Source organism: Pelobates fuscus, chromosome 4 (genome assembly GCF_036172605.1).
Source record: "Pelobates fuscus isolate aPelFus1 chromosome 4, aPelFus1.pri, whole genome shotgun sequence".
Classification (NCBI taxonomy): Eukaryota; Metazoa; Chordata; class Amphibia; order Anura; family Pelobatidae; genus Pelobates; species Pelobates fuscus.
This window is the reverse complement of record NC_086320.1, coordinates 190515320-190539618: the sequence shown is the minus strand read 5'-3', so window position 1 is coordinate 190539618 and position 24299 is coordinate 190515320. Positions and strand designations below refer to the sequence as shown.

General features: G+C 38.6%; 1 protein-coding gene across 1 annotated transcript in view; it reads right to left on the bottom strand.

Moving 5' to 3' along the window:
* The window catches only part of LOC134608750 (cadherin-10), a 224372-nt gene that overhangs the window by 1330 nt on the left and 198743 nt on the right, over positions 1-24299 (bottom strand). Inside the window, exons 9-10 of the mRNA XM_063451836.1 lie at positions 16708-16816; positions 14018-14269 (exon numbers count right to left, since the gene is read on the bottom strand). Of these exons, the coding sequence (XP_063307906.1) occupies positions 14018-14269; positions 16708-16816 (361 nt within the window). The remainder of the gene's footprint in view (positions 1-14017; positions 14270-16707; positions 16817-24299) is intronic.

Below are 24299 nucleotides of genomic sequence, written 5' to 3'. Positions count from 1 at the left end.
ATAAATATTCTGCGAATCACAGGCAAAATGCCACAATATTTTCATTTTGCTCTTGTTCACATAATTCTTCTTTTATCCTATGACTACAGCGTTATCTTTTTTTCCAATAATTTCCATATATTAACAAAAATCTCCAACTATTTATCCTCCTCTCTTATTATATTCCACTGTCTCTCATTTCAATGTAATTCTATCTCCTACATTGGAACTAGCTCAATAATTCACCACTTAATAATCCCTGGATTTAGATATCTCTACCAATTATCCAATTGTCCTAAAGGATTATTTATCTTTCAAGTTATGGTATATTAGGACATTTGCTAGTCTAACCATGTCATGATGTTTACTCAACAACACCCTGATGGGTTATTTTTTCTATATTGTTATACCTGCATTTTTGGTACATAAGAGCCAGAACAAAAATGTTCACATTGCTACAAAGTGTATGAAAACATTATTAGGATTGTGATTAATTAATATTAACTAATTCAACAACATAATTCAACTAGGTCAAAATGATAAAATTGAAAAAAAAAACAACAGAAAAAGCTACCTCTTCATAAAAAAAATAATCAATCTAGATTATTTCGGCTCAACAATAAATAGCTTTTTAGTTGGCAGGAGTCATGAAGAGCATTCAAAGAATTGTAATTAACTGCAAGTTTCACTCTTGCAAGACTTGCCTAGTAATTGTTTTAATAAACATGTGCTGACAATTGTTTTAATAAACATGTGCTGACAAATGAACTAATACATGTGGATTCTATTTTTACGGTGAGGACCATAGTTTTGAGTTGCATCACATTTAAGAATCCATATTATTGCTTCCTAACTCCACATGACGTGTTCATGTTGAGGATTTCTATAAAAAACTGTTAGCCCATATAAATATGCATTTGCTCACCCAATTTTGCAAGGGCTGTTCAATGATGACACAGTAGTAAAAAGCAGGTTTTATTTTTGGCACTGATATTTTTATGCATTAATATATTTTTATTGCTACCAGGCTATATTAAAGTTGTTTATTAGATATGTATTTTGATTGTAATTTTAAGAATGTCTATTTGCATATGTAGAATCAAAGAATCAATGTATGCTGGTTAACATCAGTGAATTATCAAAATAGCACATTTATTTTACATTTTTTGTTGAAAAAGTGCCTTAAAATCCATCTCTTTAGGAAAGCCTATGGCCTCCCAGAGTAACCTCTACCTCACATACCTGTCCCTTGCTCTCCCCTAAGGGCAGCTCTCTACTCTCTCCTCCAGCTCTGGTTCACTCCCACCTTGTTTGATTGCTATACTCTGTCCTATTGTATTTTATACCTCATCTCCAATAGACTGTAAGCTCGTTTCAGCAGGGTTCTCTTCAACTTATTGTTCCTGTAGGTTTTTATAATTGTCGTATTTATTGTTAAATCTCGACCTCGCAGGGCAGGTTCAAGGCGAAGATGCATTTTGCCACTCCCCTCTTCCCCCCACCCGGAAAAAAAAGTGCATCTTCACCTGTGTGTCTTGTAACACCCCCCCTTTTCTATTTCTTACTTTCTTACCTTCTTTAGTGTTTCATGTCCCCTCTTTTGAATGTTTTACCCCTTTTGTGCTTTAGTGTATTTTATTCCCTCTTTAGTGTGTCTTACAACCTCCTTTGTATGTCTCTTACTTACACGCAGCCCCTTTCTTTGTTTTCTTCACCACAGTCCCTCTATGTGGCTCTTTCTCCACTTATTCCGTTTTGTTTGTCCCTCCCCTCCCTTTGTGTGTATTTTCTTCCAAGCCATGTAGACATAGATATGCAGGCAAAAATACATACATACTTACACAATCATAGAGGCACACAGGCATTGTTTTTCAGGTACACAATCAAACAAAGTCCTACAGTTACACTGTCATACAAATACAGACATAATCATACAGAGACATACAGACGCAGAGAGACACAGTCAGGGACATACAGACATACAGAAACAGTAACACAGAGACATACAGACAGTCACACGGAGACATACAGACACAGTCACACAAAGACGTGCAGACACAGTCATACATTGATATACAGGCAGAGACATACATACCTTCAGAGACATACACACATACAGAGACATGCAGGCATACAGAGGCATACAGTCATACAGACACATGCATAAAGGCATACAGAAACATACACACAAAGACGTAAAGGCATGCAGACACATACATGCATACATACAGACACATACATACAGAAACTATCAGGCATACATACACATACATACATACAGAGACATACAGGCATACAGAAACATACATACATATATACATACAGAGAGATACAGACATTCAGAGATATACATGCGTACAAAGGCATACATGCAGAGACAGACATACAGACATACAGAGACATACATTCACACAAATAAATACGTACACGCAGGCTCACAGAGACATACATGCACTCAGAGACATACATACATACAGGGAGTGCAGAATTATTAGGCAAATGAGTATTTTGACCACATCATCCTCTTTATGCATGTTGTCTTACTCCAAGCTGTATAGGCTCGAAAGCCTACTACCAATTAAGCATATTAGGTGATGTGCATCTCTGTAATGAGAAGGGGTGTGGTCTAATGACATCAACACCCTATATCAGGTGTGCATAATTATTAGGCAACTTCCTTTCCTTTGGCAAAATGGGTCAAAAGAAGGACTTGATAGGCTCAGAAAAGTCAAAAATAGTGAGATATCTTGCAGAGGGATGCAGCACTCTTAAAATTGCAAAGCTTCTGAAGCGTGATCATCGAACAATCAAGCGTTTCATTCAAAATAGTCAACAGGGTCGCAAGAAGCGTGTGGAAAAACCAAGGCGCAAAATAACTGCCCATGAACTGAGAAAAGTCAAGCGTGCAGCTGCCAAGATGCCACTTGCCACCAGTTTGGCCATATTTCAGAGCTGCAACATCACTGGAGTGCCCAAAAGCACAAGGTGTGCAATACTCAGAGACATGGCCAAGGTAAGAAAGGCTGAAAGACGACCACCACTGAACAAGACACACAAGCTAAAACGTCAAGACTGGGCCAAGAAATATCTCAAGACTGATTTTTCTAAGGTTTTATGGACTGATGAAATGAGAGTGAGTCTTGATGGGCCAGATGGATGGGCCCGTGGCTGGATTGGTAAAGGGCAGAGAGCTCCAGTCCGACTCAGACGCCAGCAAGGTGGAGGTGGAGTACTGGTTTGGGCTGGTATCATCAAAGATTAGCTTGTGGGGCCTTTTCGGGTTGAGGATGGAGTCAAGCTCAACTCCCAGTCCTACTGCCAGTTTCTGGAAGACACCTTCTTCAAGCAGTGGTACAGGAAGAAGTCTGCATCCTTCAAGAAAAACATGATTTTCATGCAGGACAATGCTCCATCACACAGGTCCAAGTACTCCACAGCGTGGCTGGCAAGAAAGGGTATAAAAGAAGAAAATCTAATGACATGGCCTCCTTGTTCACCTGATCTGAACCCCATTGAGAACCTGTGGTCCATCATCAAATGTGAGATTTACAAGGAGGGAAAACAGTACACCTCTCTGAACAGTGTCTGGGAGGCTGTGGTTACTTCTGCACGCAATGTTGATGGTGAACAGATCAAAACACTGACAGAATCCATGGATGGCAGGCTTTTGAGTGTCCTTGCAAAGAAAGGTGGCTATATTGGTCACTGATTTGTTTTTGTTTTGTTTTTGAATGTCAGAAATGTATATTTGTGAATGTTGAGATGTTATATTGGTTTCACTGGTAAAAATAAATAATTGAAATGGGTATATATTTGTTTTTTGTTAAGTTGCCTAATAATTATGCACAGTAATAGTCACCTGCACACACAGATATCCCCCTAAAATAGCTAAAACTAAAAACAAACTAAAAACTACTTCCAAAAATATTCAGCTTTGATATTAATGAGTTTTTTGGGTTCATTGAGAACATGGTTGTTGTTCAATAATAAAATTAATCCTCAAAAATACAACTTGCCTAATAATTCTGCACTCCCTGTATATTCATACAGAGACATACATACAGAGACATACATACATATTGAGACATATATACAAAGACATACATACATACATATTGGGACATAAATACAGACATAGATGCACACAGAGACATACATACATACATACATACAGGCACACAGAGACATATATAGATACATGCACTAAGAGACATACATACATATATTCATACAGAGACATACATACAGAGACATACATACATATTGAGACATACATACAAAGACATACATACATACATATTGAGACATAAATACAGACATAGATGCACACAGAGACATACATACATAAAGGCACACAGAGACATATATACATACATGCACTCAGAGACATACATATATACATATATTCATAGAGACATACATATATTCATGCACACAGACAGGGCCGGTGCAAGGATTTTTTGCTACACAGGCGAAGATGAATTTTGCCGCCCCCCCCCCCCCCCCACACACACACACGAATAAGATGTATCTTTAGCGGTGTCTCATATCCAGCCTTTTGAAATCCCCATGTAGTGTATTGTACCCCCCTTTAGTGTGTCTTACACCCCCTTGTATGTCTCTTACAACCCCCATGTGTATCTCCTTTCCCCCCCAGCCCCTTTGTGTGTCTTTCTTTCCCACAGCCCTTTTCTGTGGGTCTCTCCCCTCAGCCTGTTTTTTGTGTGTCCCTCTTCCCCTCAGGCTCCTTTGTGTAACTTTTCCCTCCCAAGCCATATAGACATAGATATATAGCTACACACACATACAGGCACATAGTCACAGAAATATGCAGGCACACAATCAAACAAACACAGCCATACAGGCAAACAGTCATACAATCAACACATACAGGTACACAGACATACAGTCATACAGACACACACACAGAGACATGCAGACACTGGCATATAGATAAATAAAGACACATTTATACAAACACAGACATGCAGAGACATGAAGATGCAGGCATACAGAGACATACAGAACAAGGCATACAGATACATACAGGCATGCAGATACATACTTACACAGGCATGCAGGGACATATATACACAGACAGTCACACAAAGATATACAGAACAAGGCATACAGAGACATATGGATACGGTCATACAGAGACATACAGACACAGGCATACAGTGACATTCAGAAACACACGGACACAGTCATAGAGACATACAGACACAGACATACACAGACAGACATAGTCATACAGAGACATGCAGACAGGTATACAGAGCAGGGGCAGATCCAGAACCTAATCTTGGGGGGGGGGGTAGTGAGTTTCAGTGGGGTAATAGGGGCTCTAATTGAGGAGTTAGGGGCTGTAGTAGGGGGACAGGGGCTGTAGTTGAGAGTTAGGGGCTGTAATTGGGGGTTTAGGAAATGTAGTGGGGAATTGGGGCTGTAGTAGGGGGTTAAGGACTGAAGTAGGTTGATGACTGCAATTGGGAACAGGGGCTGTAGTGTGGGGGATATGGGCAGCAATTGGGGGAGAGGGGCTGTAGTGGGGGTAAGGACTGTAGTAAGGGAATAGGGGCTGTACTGGAGTTATGGGGTGTAAAAGGGAGTGGAAGGGATGTGAAGTAAGGGAGTTAGAGGCTGTAGAAGTGAGTATAGGGGCTGTGGTGGGAGCAAAGGAGCAAAGGGGCAATGTGGTTGGAAACGGGCAGTATGGTGGGAAACAGGGGCAGTAGAGGGGGACACGGGCAGTATGGTGTGGGCACAGGCTGTAACGAGGGACACTGAGGCAATAAAGTGGTGTCACAGGGACAGTATGGTAGGGGGTAAATGGGAAGTAGAGGGGGGGACAGGGGCTGTTGAGGCGGGTAGAGGAAGTAGAGGGGGAGACAGGGGCAGTAGAGGCGTGTGAAAGGGGGGCAGAGGCAGGGGCTGTAGAGGGAAATAGAGGAGGCACACGGGATAAAGAGGGGGGCACAAAAGCAATAGAGGGGGGCATGGGCAGTATAGTGGGGACAGGGGCTGTAGAGGGGGGCATGGGCTGTATAGGGGGCACATGGGCAGTATGGTGGGGCAGAGGCTTTAGAGGGAAAGAGGGGCTGTAGAGGGAAATAGAGGAGCTGTAGAGGGGCAGTATGGTGGGGCAGGAGTTATGGAGGGAAATAGAGGTGCTATAGAGTGGCACAGGGGGCAGTAGAGGACAGGGTCAGTATGGTGGGGGCAGGGGCTATAGAGGTGCTGTAGAGGGGCACATGGGGCAGGGGCTATAGAGGGACGTAGAGGGGACATGGGCAGTATGGTGGGGCAGGGTCTATAGAGGGAAATAGAAGTGCTGGAGAGGGGCACATGGGGCAGTAGAGTGGGGACAGAGGCTATAGAGGGGCTGTTAAGGGGCAGGGGTAGTATGGTGGGGCAGGGGCTATAGAGGGGCTGTTAAGGGGCAGGGGTAGCATGGTGGGGCAGGGGCTATAGAGGGATCAGGGGCAGTATAGTGGGGCAGGGGCATAGAGGGGCTGTAGAGGGGGCGGGGCAGTATGGTGGGGCAGGGGCTATAGAGGGACATAGAGGGTGGGGGCTATAGAGGGGCTGTAAAGGGGGCAGTATGGTGGGGCAGGGGCTAAAGAGGGGCTGTAAAGGGGGCAGGGGTAGTATGGTGGGGAAGTTTGGAGGGGCAGGGGCTGTAGAGGGGACAGGGGCAGTATGGTGGGGGCAGGGGTAGTATGGTGGGGGCAGGGGCTATAGAGGTGGCAGGGGTAGTATGGTGGGGGCAGGGGCTATAGAGGTGGCAGGGGGAGTATGGTGGGGGCAGGGGCAGTATGGTGGGGGCAGGGGGACTATAGTGGGGGCAGGGGCTGTAAAGGGGGCACTATGGTGGGGGTGGGGCAGGGGCTATAGAGGGAAATAGAAGTGCTGTAGAGGGGCAAATGGGGCAGGGGCACTATGGTGGGGCAGGGGCTATAGAGGGGCTGTAAAGGGGGCAGGGGTAGTATGGTGGGGCAGTTTGGAGGGGGCAGGGGCCATAGAGGTGGCAGGGGTAGTATGGTGGGGGCAGGGGCTATAGAGGTGGCAGGGGAGTATGGTGGGGGCAGGGGCCGTATAGTGGGGGCAGGGGGAGTATAGTGGGGGGCAGGGGGAGTATGGTGGGGGGCAGGGGGAGTATGGTGGGGGGCAGGGGGAGTATGGTGGGGGCAGGGGGAGTATGGTGGGGGCAGGGGGAGTATGGTGGGGCAGGGGCTGTATGGTGGGGCAGGGGCTGTATGGTGGGGCAGGGATAGTATGGTGGGGGCAGGGGGAGTATGGTGGGGGCAGGGGGAGTATGGTGGGGGCAGGGGGAGTATGGTGGGGGCAGGGGGAGTATGGTGGGGGCAGGGGGAGTATGGTGGGGGCAGGGGGAGTATGGTGGGGCAGGAGGAGTATGGTGGGGGTAGGGGCCGTATGGTGGGGGCAGGGATAGTATAGTGGGGGCAGGGGGAGTATAGTGGGGGCAGGGGGAGTATAGTGGGGGCAGGAGGAGTATAGTGGGGGCAGGGGGGAGTATAGTGGGGACAGGGGCTGTAGAAAGGGGCTGGAAAAAAAACGTTTTGATTTAAAAAAAAAAAAAAAAAATGCTTCTTCCCCACCCCCTTCCCCTCCCAGAAGCTTACCTTGGGCCAGGGAGGGAGAACCTTTCAACTGGTGGTCGGCTGGGAGGCTGGAGCTGCAGTCAGGACCGCTGGGGAGTCTGGGAGCAGTAGAAGTCCCGCCCCCTTCTGACATCATCAGAGGAGGACGGCTGACTTCACTGCCCTGCTCCTGCTGTGTGCTGGCTGCAGGGAGAGAGGTGAGTTTACAAATCCGAGTCTCCAGCCAGAGGCAGGAGATCCGGATTTTTGCGCCCCCCTCCTCTGGCGCCCTAAGGCGGCCGCCTGTGCCGCCTTATGGACGCGCCGGCCCTGCACACAGAGACATACATACATACATACAGACACACAGAGACATACCTACATACATGCACACAGAGACATAGATACATACATACACAGACAGTCACACTTACATACCTACTGTACATACAGGTCCTTAAAGTGCCTGCTGTCCGGCTCAGTGGAGCCCTGTCTTGCAACCCAGCCTCATCATAGGGCACCAGCTGTGCTGTGTGGTACACAAGGAGCAGGGATATGATGTAATTCATATCCCCGCCCCCTCCTCACAGCTTGCTGCAGACACCAGTGAAGGAGGCTCCTCGGGCGGCAGAAAGCTGGGTGGGCGGTAAGAGGCTGGGATGCGCTGAGGGGAGGCACTTGCGCTTGGCCACGCTTCATAAAGTAACCAGCTGGAGGGGAGCGCACAGAGCTTCCCTCCTGCCAGACAGCCTGACATTGCGCCCCCAGGGTCGGTGCACCCTAAGGTGGCCGTCTGGGCTGCCTTATGGTAGCGCCGGCCCTGCCACCTCATACTATACTGTAAAGCGCTACAGAATTTGTTGACGCTATAATAATAGGAAAACACTCCATGCCTTTTATATTCGGGTATGTGAATGGTGGTTGGAACTTATTTTAATTCATTTTAAACGATGTAAAACTATGTAAATCCCTGGCACTTAACTGTTTGACTTATTATTACCTATGCACAGTATCGGGAAATTAGCTGTATTAGTCTTGGTGGTTGGACATTCTTTATAGACCACATAGTTGGTGAGACTATTTTACCTGCTTTAAGCATTGATCTACACACTTCTGCAAATATGACAAAAATATAGAGGACTATTGAGTAGACCTATCATGGTACTTATGAAGTTTTATAATCTTGCATTAACCAGCTTCCTTTCTACCTCCCAAAAGAAGTAATATAAGAGAAAGGCATGCAGTTCTCAAACAGTACATTAATCCACAAGCCCAGTCATACACCCACGCATTCATGATGTTGTGATGATAATGGGCCTGATTGCCTTGGGAGTTTCTTTAGGGAAGTTGTGGAGGGAAACACTGCTGTACAAGCTTCTCAATATAGTTTTCTATGCAGACGGAAGCGTGGGCTCTGGTCTGCATAGACAGATTAGTTGTGGGGGGTCTGTTATGTTTATTTTGTACTGCTATATTGGGCTTTACAAAGAGAACAGAGTGCAAACAATCCTGAACAGGTATTCACTCTATCGTTTTAGCATTTTAACACACTATTTCTAGACCATCGTATTTGTCAAGAAGAGATATTGTTTAGATCATGTGCTCCTGTGTGTGTGATCTTCTGCTATGACGGAGCCTGTATGTTCAACTTTATATTTGAATTGATTTCCTTTTATGATTTAAAAATACCTTGAATAAAAATTTATTTAAAAAAAAAGAAATGGTTAAGTTGTCCAGAAAGATGCATTTGCTTTCAATAAAAATATATTTTTTATTTCTTAGCTGCTGTTTGACGATGGATTTTTTTATATCTGCCTATTTATTTCTTTGAGACAAACATACTTCAAACTTCATCCAGCAAGCAAGAAAAAATACTGCAGTCGGTTCTTGAAACACTCTCTGGGTAATCCCTAATTCCTGGACTGGTAGGGGGTACCTGAGGACTGGGTTGGGAACCACTGATTTAGCATATACAAAAAATGTATTTTAAGAAAAATGTTAGCTATTAATTACATTTTTGTTCTTATCATCTTTATTACAATTTGTGTTTTTTTATTAAATGTTCCTCTTAAAAAAGGTCATATTTACAAATTGGACAAATGTAGAAATAAATAAATAACAAAATATTTTTTTTTTTAAATAGCTTTCTGTTATTTTAGATAAGCAAACTCATTATTGTAAAAACTAATTAAAGTATATGAATATTTCTGAAACTTATTTTTCAATTAAATATCTCATTTGTCACATGCAATGTGTTTGCTTGACAAGTCAATGAAGTCTTGATAATCACCCTTGTTATAAAATAATTGTTTGATAATTTTATGTTCGTTACCCTAAAACAGGACAAATTGTAAAAAATTATTTTAAATCTTAATTTCATAGCTGGTCTTGAGGCTAAACTAATGTAATATTCTAGCTCAAATCCTGCAGACAGTAAGGTATTGATAAGAACTATGCTAACTATTTTATTGAGTTGATTCAAGTTTTATTCAAATCAGTTGTAATAAAACAGGGCAAGCCTGACATACAATGATAATATAATACATTTTAAGGAATCGAGAAAGTTCTAGACAAGTGTTGTGGCAAGCACAATTAAGTAGACACACAACAGAAAAAAGTAATCACTAACTCATTAGTCCATAAAATAAAACATAGTAATAATAACAAAACTGCTAGGGCAGCAATGTCAGGATAATTCTAAAAAGTACACCCAAAATGATAGAAATAATAAGATACAAGTGTTTGTGTGTGTGTGTGGCTGTCTTCCTGTGTGTGTGTGTGTGTGTGTGTGACAGGGTGTGTGGGAAGGGGAGGAAGGAGTGGGAGGCAGGGGGGACGATTTTTCGCAAAGGGCGCCTAAAGGCCTAAGGCCGGCCCTGATTGAGATATAATATTATGTAAGTGCATATTACTAATAAAGAATAATTTCACATTTTATATCATGTCCGGCTTATTTTGATTTCATTGTTTTTCATATTGTTTAATATGCTTTCATTTGTACTTTTAGGTTTTATTGTATTACCATATAGCAAACATGTATTTTTTTTCTACAGAATATCTAAGAAGTTAGCTGTTGTTAACAACTTTGCATCCAGCATAAAGCTGATATTTTCAAGTGGTTAAAGGGAAACTATAGTGCCAGGAAAACAAACTTGCTTCCCTGGCACTATAGCTTCCAACCCTGTGTCAAGCCCCCCCCCCCCCCCCCCTTCATCCTCCTCACTCCCCCTCCTCCCCCATGGTGAAGAAAGAGTTAATAACCCATTCTGTCCCTTACCTGGGTCCAGCGCAGATATCCCTCTCCTCTGCCAATGCTGCTCCCTGGCATTAGGATTGTCCCATAGGAAAGCATAGGAAAGCATAGGAAAGGCATAGCTTGAGGACGTCCAGCGTTGTTTAGGTGACCAAAAGTCGCCTATGCACCTGAAAGTCCTTCTAGTGACTGCCTGGTAGAGAGCCACTAGAGGAGGAGTTAACCCTAGCGGGTAATTATTGCAGTTTATAAAAATGACAATAATTGCATGCTCATTGTAAATCATGATGGGAGTTTGCACCCAGACCACTTCAATAAGCTGAAGTGGTGTGGGTGCCTACAGTGTCCCCTTAATTAGTCACTAAACAGCAGCAACACTGATGGAAATCAGTGGCAAACCAGTTGCTAAGTATCAGTTATCTGATAGCTTCTATAGACAACAATGGGAACTGTTAGTTGCTACATAGCAGCTAGCTTTTAGTAGCAGTAATGTTGTATTCAGTTGATAACTAGCTTTCAAGTTTTAGATGGAAGATTTTTTTTTAAACTGCTATATTGTGTTTTGTGTTTATTTTTCCATTTTAGGCCTCAATTTAATATTGTTGAATAAGCTTTTCAAATTATAAATATTTGTTTATAAACTTTTCAGCTGATATCAAAATATATATATAGAAAATTCAGCAGTATATCCAAAAATATCAACATAAACATAAATTTTTTAAATATTTTTCATAATATTAAATCATTTACAAAAAAAATATCCAAAAATATTACTTGGAAAGCTTGTCCAACAATATTAAATTGAGGCTTCCAGATATAATATTATGCAAATCTAATTTAATATTTGGAAGAGAAACCATTTTGCTGTTGAATTAAGGGTAAGTAATAGCTTATATTTATTATTTATACATACTGTTGGAGTGTCCCTATTGTCAGCCTTTTTGTCTAATGAATGTAATCAAATACTTTTGTTAGATTCATGGGTAGATGGACCTCTGATCATGCTTTACCCAGATGTAAATGTAAAATAAAAAATGTTTTGGAGTTTAAGCACTCATTCCAACCATAACATTAAACTGCTGAGCAATATGGTAGTCCATATCATTGTGTGTTTTAATTTAACTTCGATTTCTTCCCAGAAAATATGTTATGGATTGTGTGTATCATTTTGTATTGTATTGAATTTGCTCATACTTTCAACTTAATCTCCTCTAATCTCATTATTCCTCAAGATTTCATTAAGATAAGTTGCTGTTAATAAACACACCTGATGAAAAATAATTTTTCAGAGAATAATTCCCTTTTTGTTCTATTAATAACATACTCACATTTTCATCCACACACTTTTCTCTCCTCCTTTGTTACTAAAGTTTCACCATGTTATTATCTTGCAGAAAGTTTCCATTTACAGACTCTATCATAAATGTTGTTTATTCATGGGAAACCTTTATCTTCATACATAATTATACATAATATTAAACCTCAGACGTATAATATTTAAGATAAATCTGAATACATTGTAATAGTCGTTTTTTCCTTTCTTTTGATTTATTGTAATATGGCAGTATTTATTGCAATATTGATTTATTGAGGTATGGAAGTATGGGATAACTATATTACTATACATAAATGTTTTAACAATCTGTGGACTACTTAATAAAAGAACACTCTAATATAAAACTAAAAAAAATCTATTTATTTTGAGGGTTTCTAAAATTCTTAAATAAACACTGTAGTGTTAGGAATACCTATCTGTATTTGTACCGCTACAGCTCTGTTGCCCCTAATCAGTTGGCCTCCTCTGTGTTCAATGATAAAAATATAATTCAATTAAAATAAAGTTTCCCTCCTCCAACCCTCCTTGGGTTGCATCATTCTGGAGGCTTTAAAATTCTGCCATAGAGAACTATTAAATACAATGGTTCTGTATGGCCGACCGTGACGTCACAGTATGTTACGGTATCAGAGTTGGGAATAAAGATTCCTGGCTCTCATATCCAGAGGGATTGGAAGCTTGGCTTGAACCCACGCTTCCAAGCCCTCTAATTGGTGAACTAAAGGGTTTTGGGGCGGGGGGAGGGAGGCTGCAGGCGCTATAGCAACTTTAATAATATGAAGTTGTTAAGGTGCCTACAGTTTCCCTTTAAGATAATTTCTCCTTCCAACTACAGCTCTGAACCTCCTCTTACGATGTCATCATTACTGGGAATATTCATAAATTGGTGCTTCAGAAAACCAATGAGACACACAAACAATACTTTTCATAAACTTTGATAAAGCCTCTTTGCAGGAGAAATGCGTTAGTGTTTTTGAAAGCTGTTTTATGTTACTATTTTTTTTATCTCCAATAAAGATAGCTAATTTTTGCTATTGGAGCCTCCAAGCCTATCCTTTTTATTCTATTTTATTTTATTTTATAATATAATTCATTTTACTCTCTCCAACACCCCCACTGGAGGACTCGAGGAGTGATATCCTTGGTGGGGATCATACCACCTATGCCTACATATATTGAACAATATCCTATTTGCTCTTCACTTGTGAGTATACCTCCATTTTTTTTAATCATTTTATTTTGTATTATCCAGAAAGCACTATTTTGTGTTTTTATCCTTTTTATATGTCACCAATTATTCGAATACCGGCCTACTGCCAGTGGAAAGGAGATATACCCTACCACCACTGGAGACCCCATTTTTGAGGACATCCAAGGACCATCTACATATCCATAGGTGGGGATTGTACCGTCCAGGCACACATATCTGGAGCTGAGTATAGGCTCCAGAAAATTGTAAGTGCAATTCCTTTCCCTTCATTTACCATCACTTAAGATCTCAATATACTACACTATATCCATGTCTTTTTCCTTCCCTCCTCCATATCGCTCTGAGCATGGGAATTCCTTCACAGGTGCTGCTCCCTGATCCTACTACCTACAATACTTCTCATAGGGAAACATTGAAAACAAAATAAAGTAAAATAAAATGTGTGAGGCACTAACATTGCATCAGATTTTGACTCAAGTCAGCAACATAGACATCATATGGCTAATACTTTGATTGAAGAGCTTTATGGGCTGGAGAGCCCCTTTAAGAAATATTATATGTTCCTGTCATAGATCTGTTGAAAACCATTTATGTAAATTTTTACAAAAATCAATAAAACATGTTAGTATACTCACGTAGCAGTATGATGATGCAAAGAAGAATTGCTATTAAAGCACCAGTACTAAGTCCAGCAGGTAAGAGCAAGGCTTCAGCATTACAGGACTGCATGTTACCTCGGCTATCACAAGTACACACTCTGATAGTTAATGTCCCAGTGCTGCTTTGGATTGGGTAATCGTTGTCAGAAATGACTACTGGCAGAAGGTATGTGTTTATTTCATGTCTACTAAAACCATTTCGTCTTGTTAATATTCGAGCAGTGTTATCTAAATAAATAAATAAAAAAGCAAACAGGAAATGTATGAATTACTTTTAATGTTTTAGACTAGACTTGTGCAAAACTTTGTTATGTCCATAAATGCATGGGATCTTCAACAAATGAATGGCTTTGCCTGAAGCAACAGTCTTTTATCCCACACCTGAACAAATTCATTCATTCAGGAAAACAGACTTGTGTCCAGAGGAATTGATTAATTTAAATGTGGATTAAAAATGGGTTCCATTTGGAAAAATGATTCATTAGTCAAACAAAGCGATCAATTTATGGATGAAATACATTTTTATACTTTACACTAGTAATAAATAAAAGTGTATCATGCTTTTACCCAAAGTCATTCATTTTATACATACGGAAGTATTAAGATTTTCAATCTGGGTTATCATACATTTAAAGTTAGACACCAAGCACCATAACCACTACAGCAATCATCTCACCTCTAAGTTGTCAAGCAATTTCCTAACTGATTGTATGTCTAATGATAACCACAACACGAAAAATATAAATGTTTTATTATTGTGGTAATTAAGCTATCAGCTGACAGCTACATAAATTGTTATGCTTTAATTAGTTAGTAAAGGCATTAGTTAATGAAAATTGGGAAGAAGAGTTTGGTTTTAGTAGAAAAACAAATGTGTGTTAGGTACAAATGATTATGCCTAAAAACAAAACAAAACATTTTTCTGCTGAGGCAGTACTGACACTGCATAAAATTTTGACAAAAGTCAGTGACATTGTATAGACATTGTTTTTTTCCCCCCGCATCACTGGTAAGCAAGCTAGCAAGTAATCAGGAGACAAGTTTCAAAAATAGCAATATAGCATTAGCTATAAAAACCTGGTTTAGGTATACTTAGGTATATCTCACGAAATAGCAAATTTAAAAATAGGGGATCTCTAGAAATGTAGGACACATAATCCTTATTAAAATCACAGCAAAATGCTATATATATGTGAAATACATTAAAAAGGTTTTTCACTATCTCTAGCACAAATTGGTGATGAAAAACCCATATGAAAATCTTCAAATTGCTATGTGAAATAGCCTGTGGTATCACCATTTTGCAAATGGTTTACCATGGTGGGATAATTTATACTTGGGGATAGATAATTTGTCCTATAGGAGCCAACGGAGCCAAGAAAATCAATCAGTAAAAATTAGGGCATTTGTAAAATTACACTCTATGCCTACTCATCACTAGGCATAGCAATATAAAAAGTGGATGTAGCTGAATACAAATTGGGACATGTTCAAATGAAGAGCATGTTAGGCTTATACAATTCACAGCAAAAAATGCAATGTACATTTGAAAAATGTATTAATATGTATTACAGCCAATTCTGGCATTAGAAGATAGTGTTGGTCAATAGAAGGTAACAGAAAAAAGAATAAAATCTAGATCTCATTGACACCAAATAACTGCACTGACCCAGATGCAAATAAAGATTAGGCTCGTATTTATATAAATGGTTTTGGCCAAACAATTTAACTCACAGGAAAAAAGCAGTTTTGTTGACTTTCTTGATTTCTTAGAACACCAGCAGACACAAAAGGGGTCATGCATATAGGGTATCATGTATCTATGTAAGCTTTTTTTTGCATTTATAGTTTGTACCTTATTGGTTTTTTTTTCCCACCAAACCTTTTCTCTTATTACCTTTAACCCCTTAAGGACACATGACATGTGTGACATGTCATGATTCCATTTTATTCCAGAAGTTTGGTCCTTAAGGGGTTAAAGACTCTTTTTTCTGTTGTTTGTATTTTTTCTTAATATAGAGTAAGTGGCACTGCCCATGTATAAAAGTGAGATGTATCCACACCCATTACAACACATTATTATATTACAGTCAGCCTGGCAGAACCAAAAAAAAGTTCCAATGTATAAAGTGACATACCAGTTTTATACATAAGAAACTGGCATGGCTAGACAATTATGGTGCAAACTGCAAAAAAATGAAAAAATAAATCTAGACTTTATACATAACCCCAGAGGCATTGAATTCAATTCTAGCAGAGACATGTGTTTGCAAGGTGAAGACTGGCACTGGATCAGCAAATAAGATAAGCGGTTATTTTTAATCTGCATTTCATTTAGCATTCAGCAACAAGCAAAGCCTATTATTATTATTATTATTATTATTATTATTATTATTGCCATTTATATAGCGCCAACAGATTCCGTAGCGCTTTACAATATTTTGAGAGGGGTGATGTAACAATAAATAAGACAATTACAAGAAAACTTACAGGAACAATAGGTTGAAGAGGACCCTGCTCAAATGAGCTTACAGTCTATAGGAGGTGGGGTATTAGAAACATTAGGATAGGAAATCTTATGTATTCACAAGGTTAAGAGTTAAGAGTTTTATTACATGGACCAACTTTAAATTCATGTTTAAATAATTTTATTTTTTATATATTACCTTCATTATCCTGTACAGTGAAGTTTGGATTAACAGATGCCAAACTAAAGAAGAATTTTTGCCCACCAGGGGGTTCATCCTTGTCTACAGCACTTATTGTTTGAATTAACTGCAAGAGAAAAAAAACATATAAAAGCTGTATTTTGCATTTATGTGATAAATTAGCTTTCAATGTGTTTAACGTTTTTTTTGTTTTTTTCCCAGAGAAAGCAAGAAAGTTATAAAATATTTACACTTAATGAATAACTCCTTACACTTACAATTACAAAAAAAAAACAATTATAACACATATGCATTGCTTAATTAATGCCCTTTGCATTGACAGAGTGAACATTTTGCCACTGTTAAAAAAAAGTTTTAAATTAATTATTTAGCATTCTGTAAATTTGCATAAACAGAAAATAATAAACAGTTCTTCAATGTGCTTACCAACACAGCGACATTTATTTAGATTTTAATGGTTTCATGAATAACTTAGTATTACTAAATGAAACAGTATAAGATAAACCATGCCTCAATCTCGCAATTTAATAAATATAGCAAGAGTAAACATGTCACACAGGTTTTAAGAGCCGATTTAAAAATGCCCTGAGTTCAATTCTAACTCAAGAGTTGATCATTTATTCAAATACCAATAATAATTATTACATGGCATTCAATAATGTAAACTCATCAGCAACTTTTCTGTACTCGGCAATTTAATTCACCAGGTTTGTTTGACATCTCTTAATACTTTGTAATGCTAACTGTTAACCCCTTCACTACCAAGTGTTTTTCATTCTGAAAAGGTAAATATGCATATCTTTACTTAAAATCATGGACACTCATGTACACAAAACAGAATATAGATATGCATAAATTGCTTAGGAATACATAAAACAAAATAAATAAAAATATATATATTTTATATAGATGTTTTATATTCATTAAACCATGTACAGGGAAATTGTAGGGAAAATGGCTACAATTTAGCCATTTATCGGGGTATGCTGTAGAATATCCCAATACTTAAATTACAAAATTCATTCTTACACATAGTATGTGTTACAAAATATATTTGAATAGTCAAATGTCATGCTTTTGTGCCAAAATGTATTTTTTACAGCATGTGGGTATTATGAAAATAACCCTTCTCGATCAATGTTATGCACAGTTTTCAGTGTCTCTGTATCAATCAAAGGGATACTCTTGGCACTGTAACCATTCACACCTCAAGTATCGCTATTTATAGGGACTTTCTATAGCTTGGATCCACATCCCTTTGTCCAAGGGCACTGCTAGGTTTGAGAAACATCCAGGACTGGGACTAAAAAAAAAGAAAACGTAATGCCCTACAATAACAGAGAAGTGGGGATGTGTCATAGTATATCTCCATCTTTCTGTGTTATAATCACTCACTTTTACTGGACTTGTGCAAAAGTTTGTTTGAGCTGGTTTGATTTGTATAAACTGGCTCAAGCTCACTATAGGTCAACTCTACTTTCTACCCATGAACAGCATGCTGCTGATGCTTTCCAGGACGTCAGTGAAGATATATGAAGCACATGCTGCACAGCGAGGCATTCAAGGTGATACTACCATGCTACTGCCATGCTGATAAGGGGAGTATACAGCAAATAGTTCTGTTCCTCGTCACCCGATAGTTACCTGGTGGGCACCATACTACTAATCTTTGTTTTTATTATAGGTAACTGTTTGAGAAGCAGTTGTCTGATGTAAAATTAAACATGAAGAAAACTACAAGTATTCCCCTTCACCAACTGTAGAAATCTGGGGCTAAAGAGCACAACATCGGGAGCTCAAGCTCCCAAAGCCCTACTCTTAGCAATGCTTATGCCTCAGTCATTCTTTTCAAGCATTTATATATTGTCGGTGTGTATATAATCGAGCCCCACAGCAATAAGGATCAGTAAGGTGTCTTTAAAATACAATAAATGAGTTTAGAACTCTGGGTAAATTAGATACATTGTTCTTATTGTACATCCCCACCCCTAACCACAACCTCATTCAAAACTCTAGAACTAAAGTTAATCTTTTGGTTTATTTAATATGTTATTAGGTATGACCACATAATCTCATTTGTGAGGAAGGCTGAACTTGATGGACGCAAGTCTCTTTTCAGCTATGTAACTACGTAACTATTTAATATGTTATTAGGTATGACCACATAATCTCATTTGTGAGGAAGGCTGAACTGTGAGGAAGGCTGAACTTGATGGTCGCAAGTCTCTTTTCAGCTATGCAACTATGTAACTATGAAGTGGTTATAGTGCATCCTTCAACCTTCATTCACTGTTAAACAGTATTGAACACTTTTTCTCCTCAGTTGCCCACATACAAAGGGGACAAACAAATGTGAACTAAATAAATGTTTGAAAATTTAAAGGAAATCACTGTGTAAACAAAAATGTACAATAATGATCATACAGATACAAAATAATGTGCTGAAATCAGCCATAAACAATCTATGTGATACCAGGCTTCAGTCATTAACAGGCGGTAAGGAAAACAAAGTAAAAAACTACTAGGGTAAAAAAGGCAGACCAGTTATGGACCCAATAGAATATCTCAATCTCAATGGATGTCCTTAAGCTATTAAGATCATACTTTGTTGCACCCAAACATTTACGGACCCTTTAATAATATCATAATATAAGGATATTTCTAGAACGAGTTTCTTTGTAGGGTAAATCTCGTTTCCATAATTATTTATATATTTTACCTGATACAAATTATTGGAGAGCAACTTTGTGTTCACCCTGGATGGAGAATTAGGAAACATTTCTAATAGCGTGTAGGACTAGGTAAAAGGTTAGTTTGAGTACATTTTAAGATATGATTTTGTATATCTATCTAAAATGTACCCAGGTCAAGTAAGACTGCAATACAAGTAATAGACATCCTAGAGATCATTTTGTCCTCTCTAACACAGAGGGGACTTCTCTGGTAAAATATATGAGTTGGCATTGAGCTACCATATCATAAGTATTTTTCTATAGAATGCTTTAGCTAATGCTATAGCCAGTGGGGTGTGCCCCTAGTAAGCTTTGTGCTATTTATCACTCGTGAATTGTTTATGTAAATCCTATGGTAGTTTATCTGGTGCTGAGATTCATGCCAAGCCGTGGTAACAATGTGAGAATGGTTTACCTGAATATTTGTCAGGTAACACATTCTGTCAACACTGTTGAATAGCCCAATATCAAAGTGTACTTTGTTTGAGAGTAAGATGTTTTAAATTCTGACTTATGTGGAAAGCTTTTACAGAAAAAAAAACTCAGTGGGTAAAACTGGAGATTATTTGACAGCTATTATGTAAAGGGACATGCATGGCTTGACAATTTTTTTAAATCATACACTTTTACACAAATATGCAATCTAAAATCTCTCCCTTACATACCTGTCTCTTGCTCTCTCCTATGGGATAGTGCTTTGCTCTCTCCTCCAGCTCTGCTTCACTCCTACTTGATATTTCCTATCCTAATGTTTCTAATACCCCTCCTCCTATAGACTGTAAGCTCATTTGAGCAGGGTCCTCTTCAACCTATTGTTCCTGTAAGTTTTCTTGTAATTGTCTTATTTATTGTTACATCCCCCCTCAAAATATTGTAAAGCGCTACGGAATCTGTTGGCGCTATATAAATGGCAATAATAATAATAATAATAATAATAAATAGTGATCTTTTAACTGAGAGCACATGTGTTTAACCTATTAACAGTGCATGATGGAATTATTGCATCACGAGTGTCCTTCCCTTTAAGGGCCATTATAGTGACCAAAACTACTTTTTCTCTTTCAAAAGAGCATACAATTCTATCTACACACTTTGCTTACAGTTTTGCTAGCAAATATATAGATTGTGATAAAAACCTATTTAAAATAGTTTTTCTCCCACCTATCAATCAATTCTTTGGAATAGAGAGCAGAAGATGCTATCCACATGCAGTTCTTCTCCCATAGCATCCACACCATGATGTACTAGCACACATTAGTGCTGTAACAGCCAGTACCAGGGATTCACACTGCGAATCTGTAGCAGAACTAATGAAGGGAGCAACTTTTCTTGGGTCTACTCTAATGCAAGGGTGTAAAAAAAGTTGATCCTCAAATGCTGTATGAATTCCACAATGTTTTGCCAGCTTGGGCATCTACCATTTGCCCACACTTGCAGGCAAAGGTGGAATTACCTCCAGTGCAGCTGCACTGCTGTCCACAGTTATTGTGGGCCCACCTGGTAGCCCTTACACTTAGGCAAGGCACAGTATAATTATTTTTATGGCAAATCAACTTCATTATGTGAAAATAACATTCTTAACACAAAATGCTCATCAGAGGCCTGGTTTGCAGCCCTTTGGCAGCACAACTGGGCCCCATTAGTATCTGCAGGCAGTGCTGGGAGGAAGTGATTACCTGTCACTTCCTACCAGCATACACCATGTGGGCTGGGAGGACGGAAGATGCACTGCAGACAGCCTCGGACTCCCATTAGCCAGCATAGGGAAGCCACCCCCTGCAACCAAATGGTTTAGAAGTGTATACAACAGGGTTGGTTAATAATATGCAAATTGCAACTTGTGTGTTAGTGCATGTGTGCTATGTGTATCAGCGTGTGTATCTGTGCATGTATGGGTATGATTGTGTATGTGTGTGTTTATCTGTGTGTGCCAGTGTTTGTATTTGTGTGTATGTGTAGGTATCTGTGTGTGACAGTGTTTGTATCTGTGTATGTATGTAGCTGTTTGTGTAAGTGTGTGTCTGTGTACGTATAAGTTTGTATCTTTGTATGTGGGAGTCTATCTATCTATCTGTATGTGTTTATTTGTAGGTATATGTTGTGTGATTAAAATGGCAATGCTAAGATCTCACCCACTGCACCCCGACAGGCAATGTACCCCTCACACACACACACACACATTGTACCCCTCACATACGTTTACGCCTCTTACACACACTGTACCCGTCACACATACTGCACCCCTCACAAACACACTGTGCCTCTCACAGACACACACTGTATCACTCACACTCTTTACCACGCAAACAGACTGTACACCTCACACACACTGTACTCATCACAAACACACACATTGCACTCCGTTAGGGTGGAGGGTTTTATCACAGTGGCACACATCATATTTACAAATTACCCAGGGAAAAAAAAAAACATCTATGTAAAAAAAATGCAAAAAATAAATAAATTACCACAAACTTTGACATTAACTGGTTAACAAAATAACAATATCATAATATGAGTATCCTTGAGTGTCTACTTTCATAAATGGCAGGCCTTCAAGGAAGGAAAATATAGATACTCTAAATCAAGTAAGTTGTATATCTTAATACTAAGCTGTAGACAGGACAACCTTTTTCAAGTGTAAAGAAATCTATATTTTGCCTGACTTTTTGCTTTTGAGTACCCTTAGTAGTATGTCTTGTTTCGAGGCATGTTAATTAATTATGAGGTATGAATAGTAAATTGTGATACACATCCTTATTCTGTATTACTGAACTGAATATTGAAGTTATTTTATTAACCATTTTTTTAACCATTGTAAAGGTGATTTTAAATCTTTAGATTGTAAGCTTATTTGGGAAGGACCCTCTTCACCTACTCTTTCCTATTATACAGAGCTGTATAGTATATTATATGTTAATAATTGCAATTAAATTTGATCATTTGTTGTCAATCTGGTATTATATGGCATTCTAGGTTTTGACCAGTACCGAGTTGGTGTACTATTGATTGCACCGTTACTTTGTAACGGCTTCTATTTCCTGGTCATGTTATTATTCACACTAGCAGCCACAAGAATACAATGTGATTTTTTTTTTTAGCTATTTGTGTCACACCTAATATGTAGTTTCAATGGCATTTTTGCTGCTTTGCTAATTGATCAGACTCTGTGTGTAGTATTACAAGATAACTGATACGCCAGAGTGTCTAAAATATTTTACCAACTCATTATTTCTGTGAAAGAGTATATCATTCAAGATATCTAGATTCATTTAATATTTTACATCTTTTCTTTTTTTTTCATATATCAGCTTGATATATCTAAATTAATTAAGAATTGTATATAGCATGAACACCAGCTTTGTTATGATGTTACATACAACAACAAAACAATTGAGTTTGACAAGCAATTCATAAACCAATTGGGTAAATTATGTATGTCCTGGGGATAATGTGATAGAATATCAAAAACACAAAAAACAGGATTTGGTACAGTTCGTTTCAGAAAACAAAGTCAAGAGTTAGAACACAGGGCGCTGTTGTTTGCTTCACACTACAACGAAGATTACAGATTATTTTCACCATTAAGCTCATTTGCCATGTTGCTTCAGTTGGCAGATGGCTACTATTACAGTTATGATGCATTTAATGGAACTGAATAGCTGAATTGCTTGCATGCACCAATAATTCTCTTTCCAAACTGATGAACAAATCAACAGTGATAAACTAAACTTTAAATAAAATATTAAATGTCTGTGCTTTGCTCTGAATCAGGAGCAGGAAAAATGCACACTATAATAAAAAATTCAATTTCCTTTCCATTTGAAGATAACTTGGTGACAGATATGTTTCAAGATTTAATGGGCTTTTTTTTTTTTTAGGCATCTTGTGATAGAAACCAACAGGTCACTATAATAATCCACGGCTATAGCCAAATATGTTGTTATTATGACAAGCTTTCTTCAATGTGAATTACAAAAAATACCATTTTATGAAGCTTGCTTTGCTTCTTATGAAATACATCAAAAAGCATTACGAATATTTTACATAAGTGAGGGTGGGCAGTCTTATTTAGAAAAATAACATAAATTGGAAGTAAAAACGTTTATAGTTAGATAACACATGACCAATACAATTCATTTTATGAGGACCAAAAAATAATAATTTGCCTATTTCCATATTTATATAATGTTGCACTACTCTGTGCAAGATATACACTGTTTAAGTGGCTGTATTAATTTTACTCAGCACTCTACCTATTAAGAAGAAGAAAAACGTACTTGCACAATTCAAGCCATAGTATGCAAACTCTTTTTATTTCTGATTTAGTTTTTTTTTCATTTTTTTCATGTTCATTCAACCATGAAGAAAACTCTAAATGTTGTGCTAGAAATTATTCTGGGAGAGATATTTAGCTTTACTAGGCTTGAGGCAGCAAATGTAAGCTGGTAGAAGAGTGTGGAGCATCTGTCCCATCTATTCATTTATGTAAATCTGAGCAGGTGTTTCCAACAGCCAGAAAAGCCAGTGGGCTAATGTCAATTACATCACAGTTACAAAGACTGCCACTGCTTTTAATATGCACACATATAAACCCTAAAATATCATTTCAGTCTAAAAACAAGACAAAATACACAGATTAAATACACATGCATATGAGATAAAGCTTAACTGTAACCTTTTGAATTTGGACTTTTTTCCTATGCATAGTTTTAGTTTTTTATATATTTTGTTCCATTAAAATAAATCATTGTTTATGAGTTTATGGTTTTCAATGATAGTAACATAACAACATGTATTATAACTGAAAACATTTCTTCACTATGGATTATACAATGGATCCATATGGATGTATAA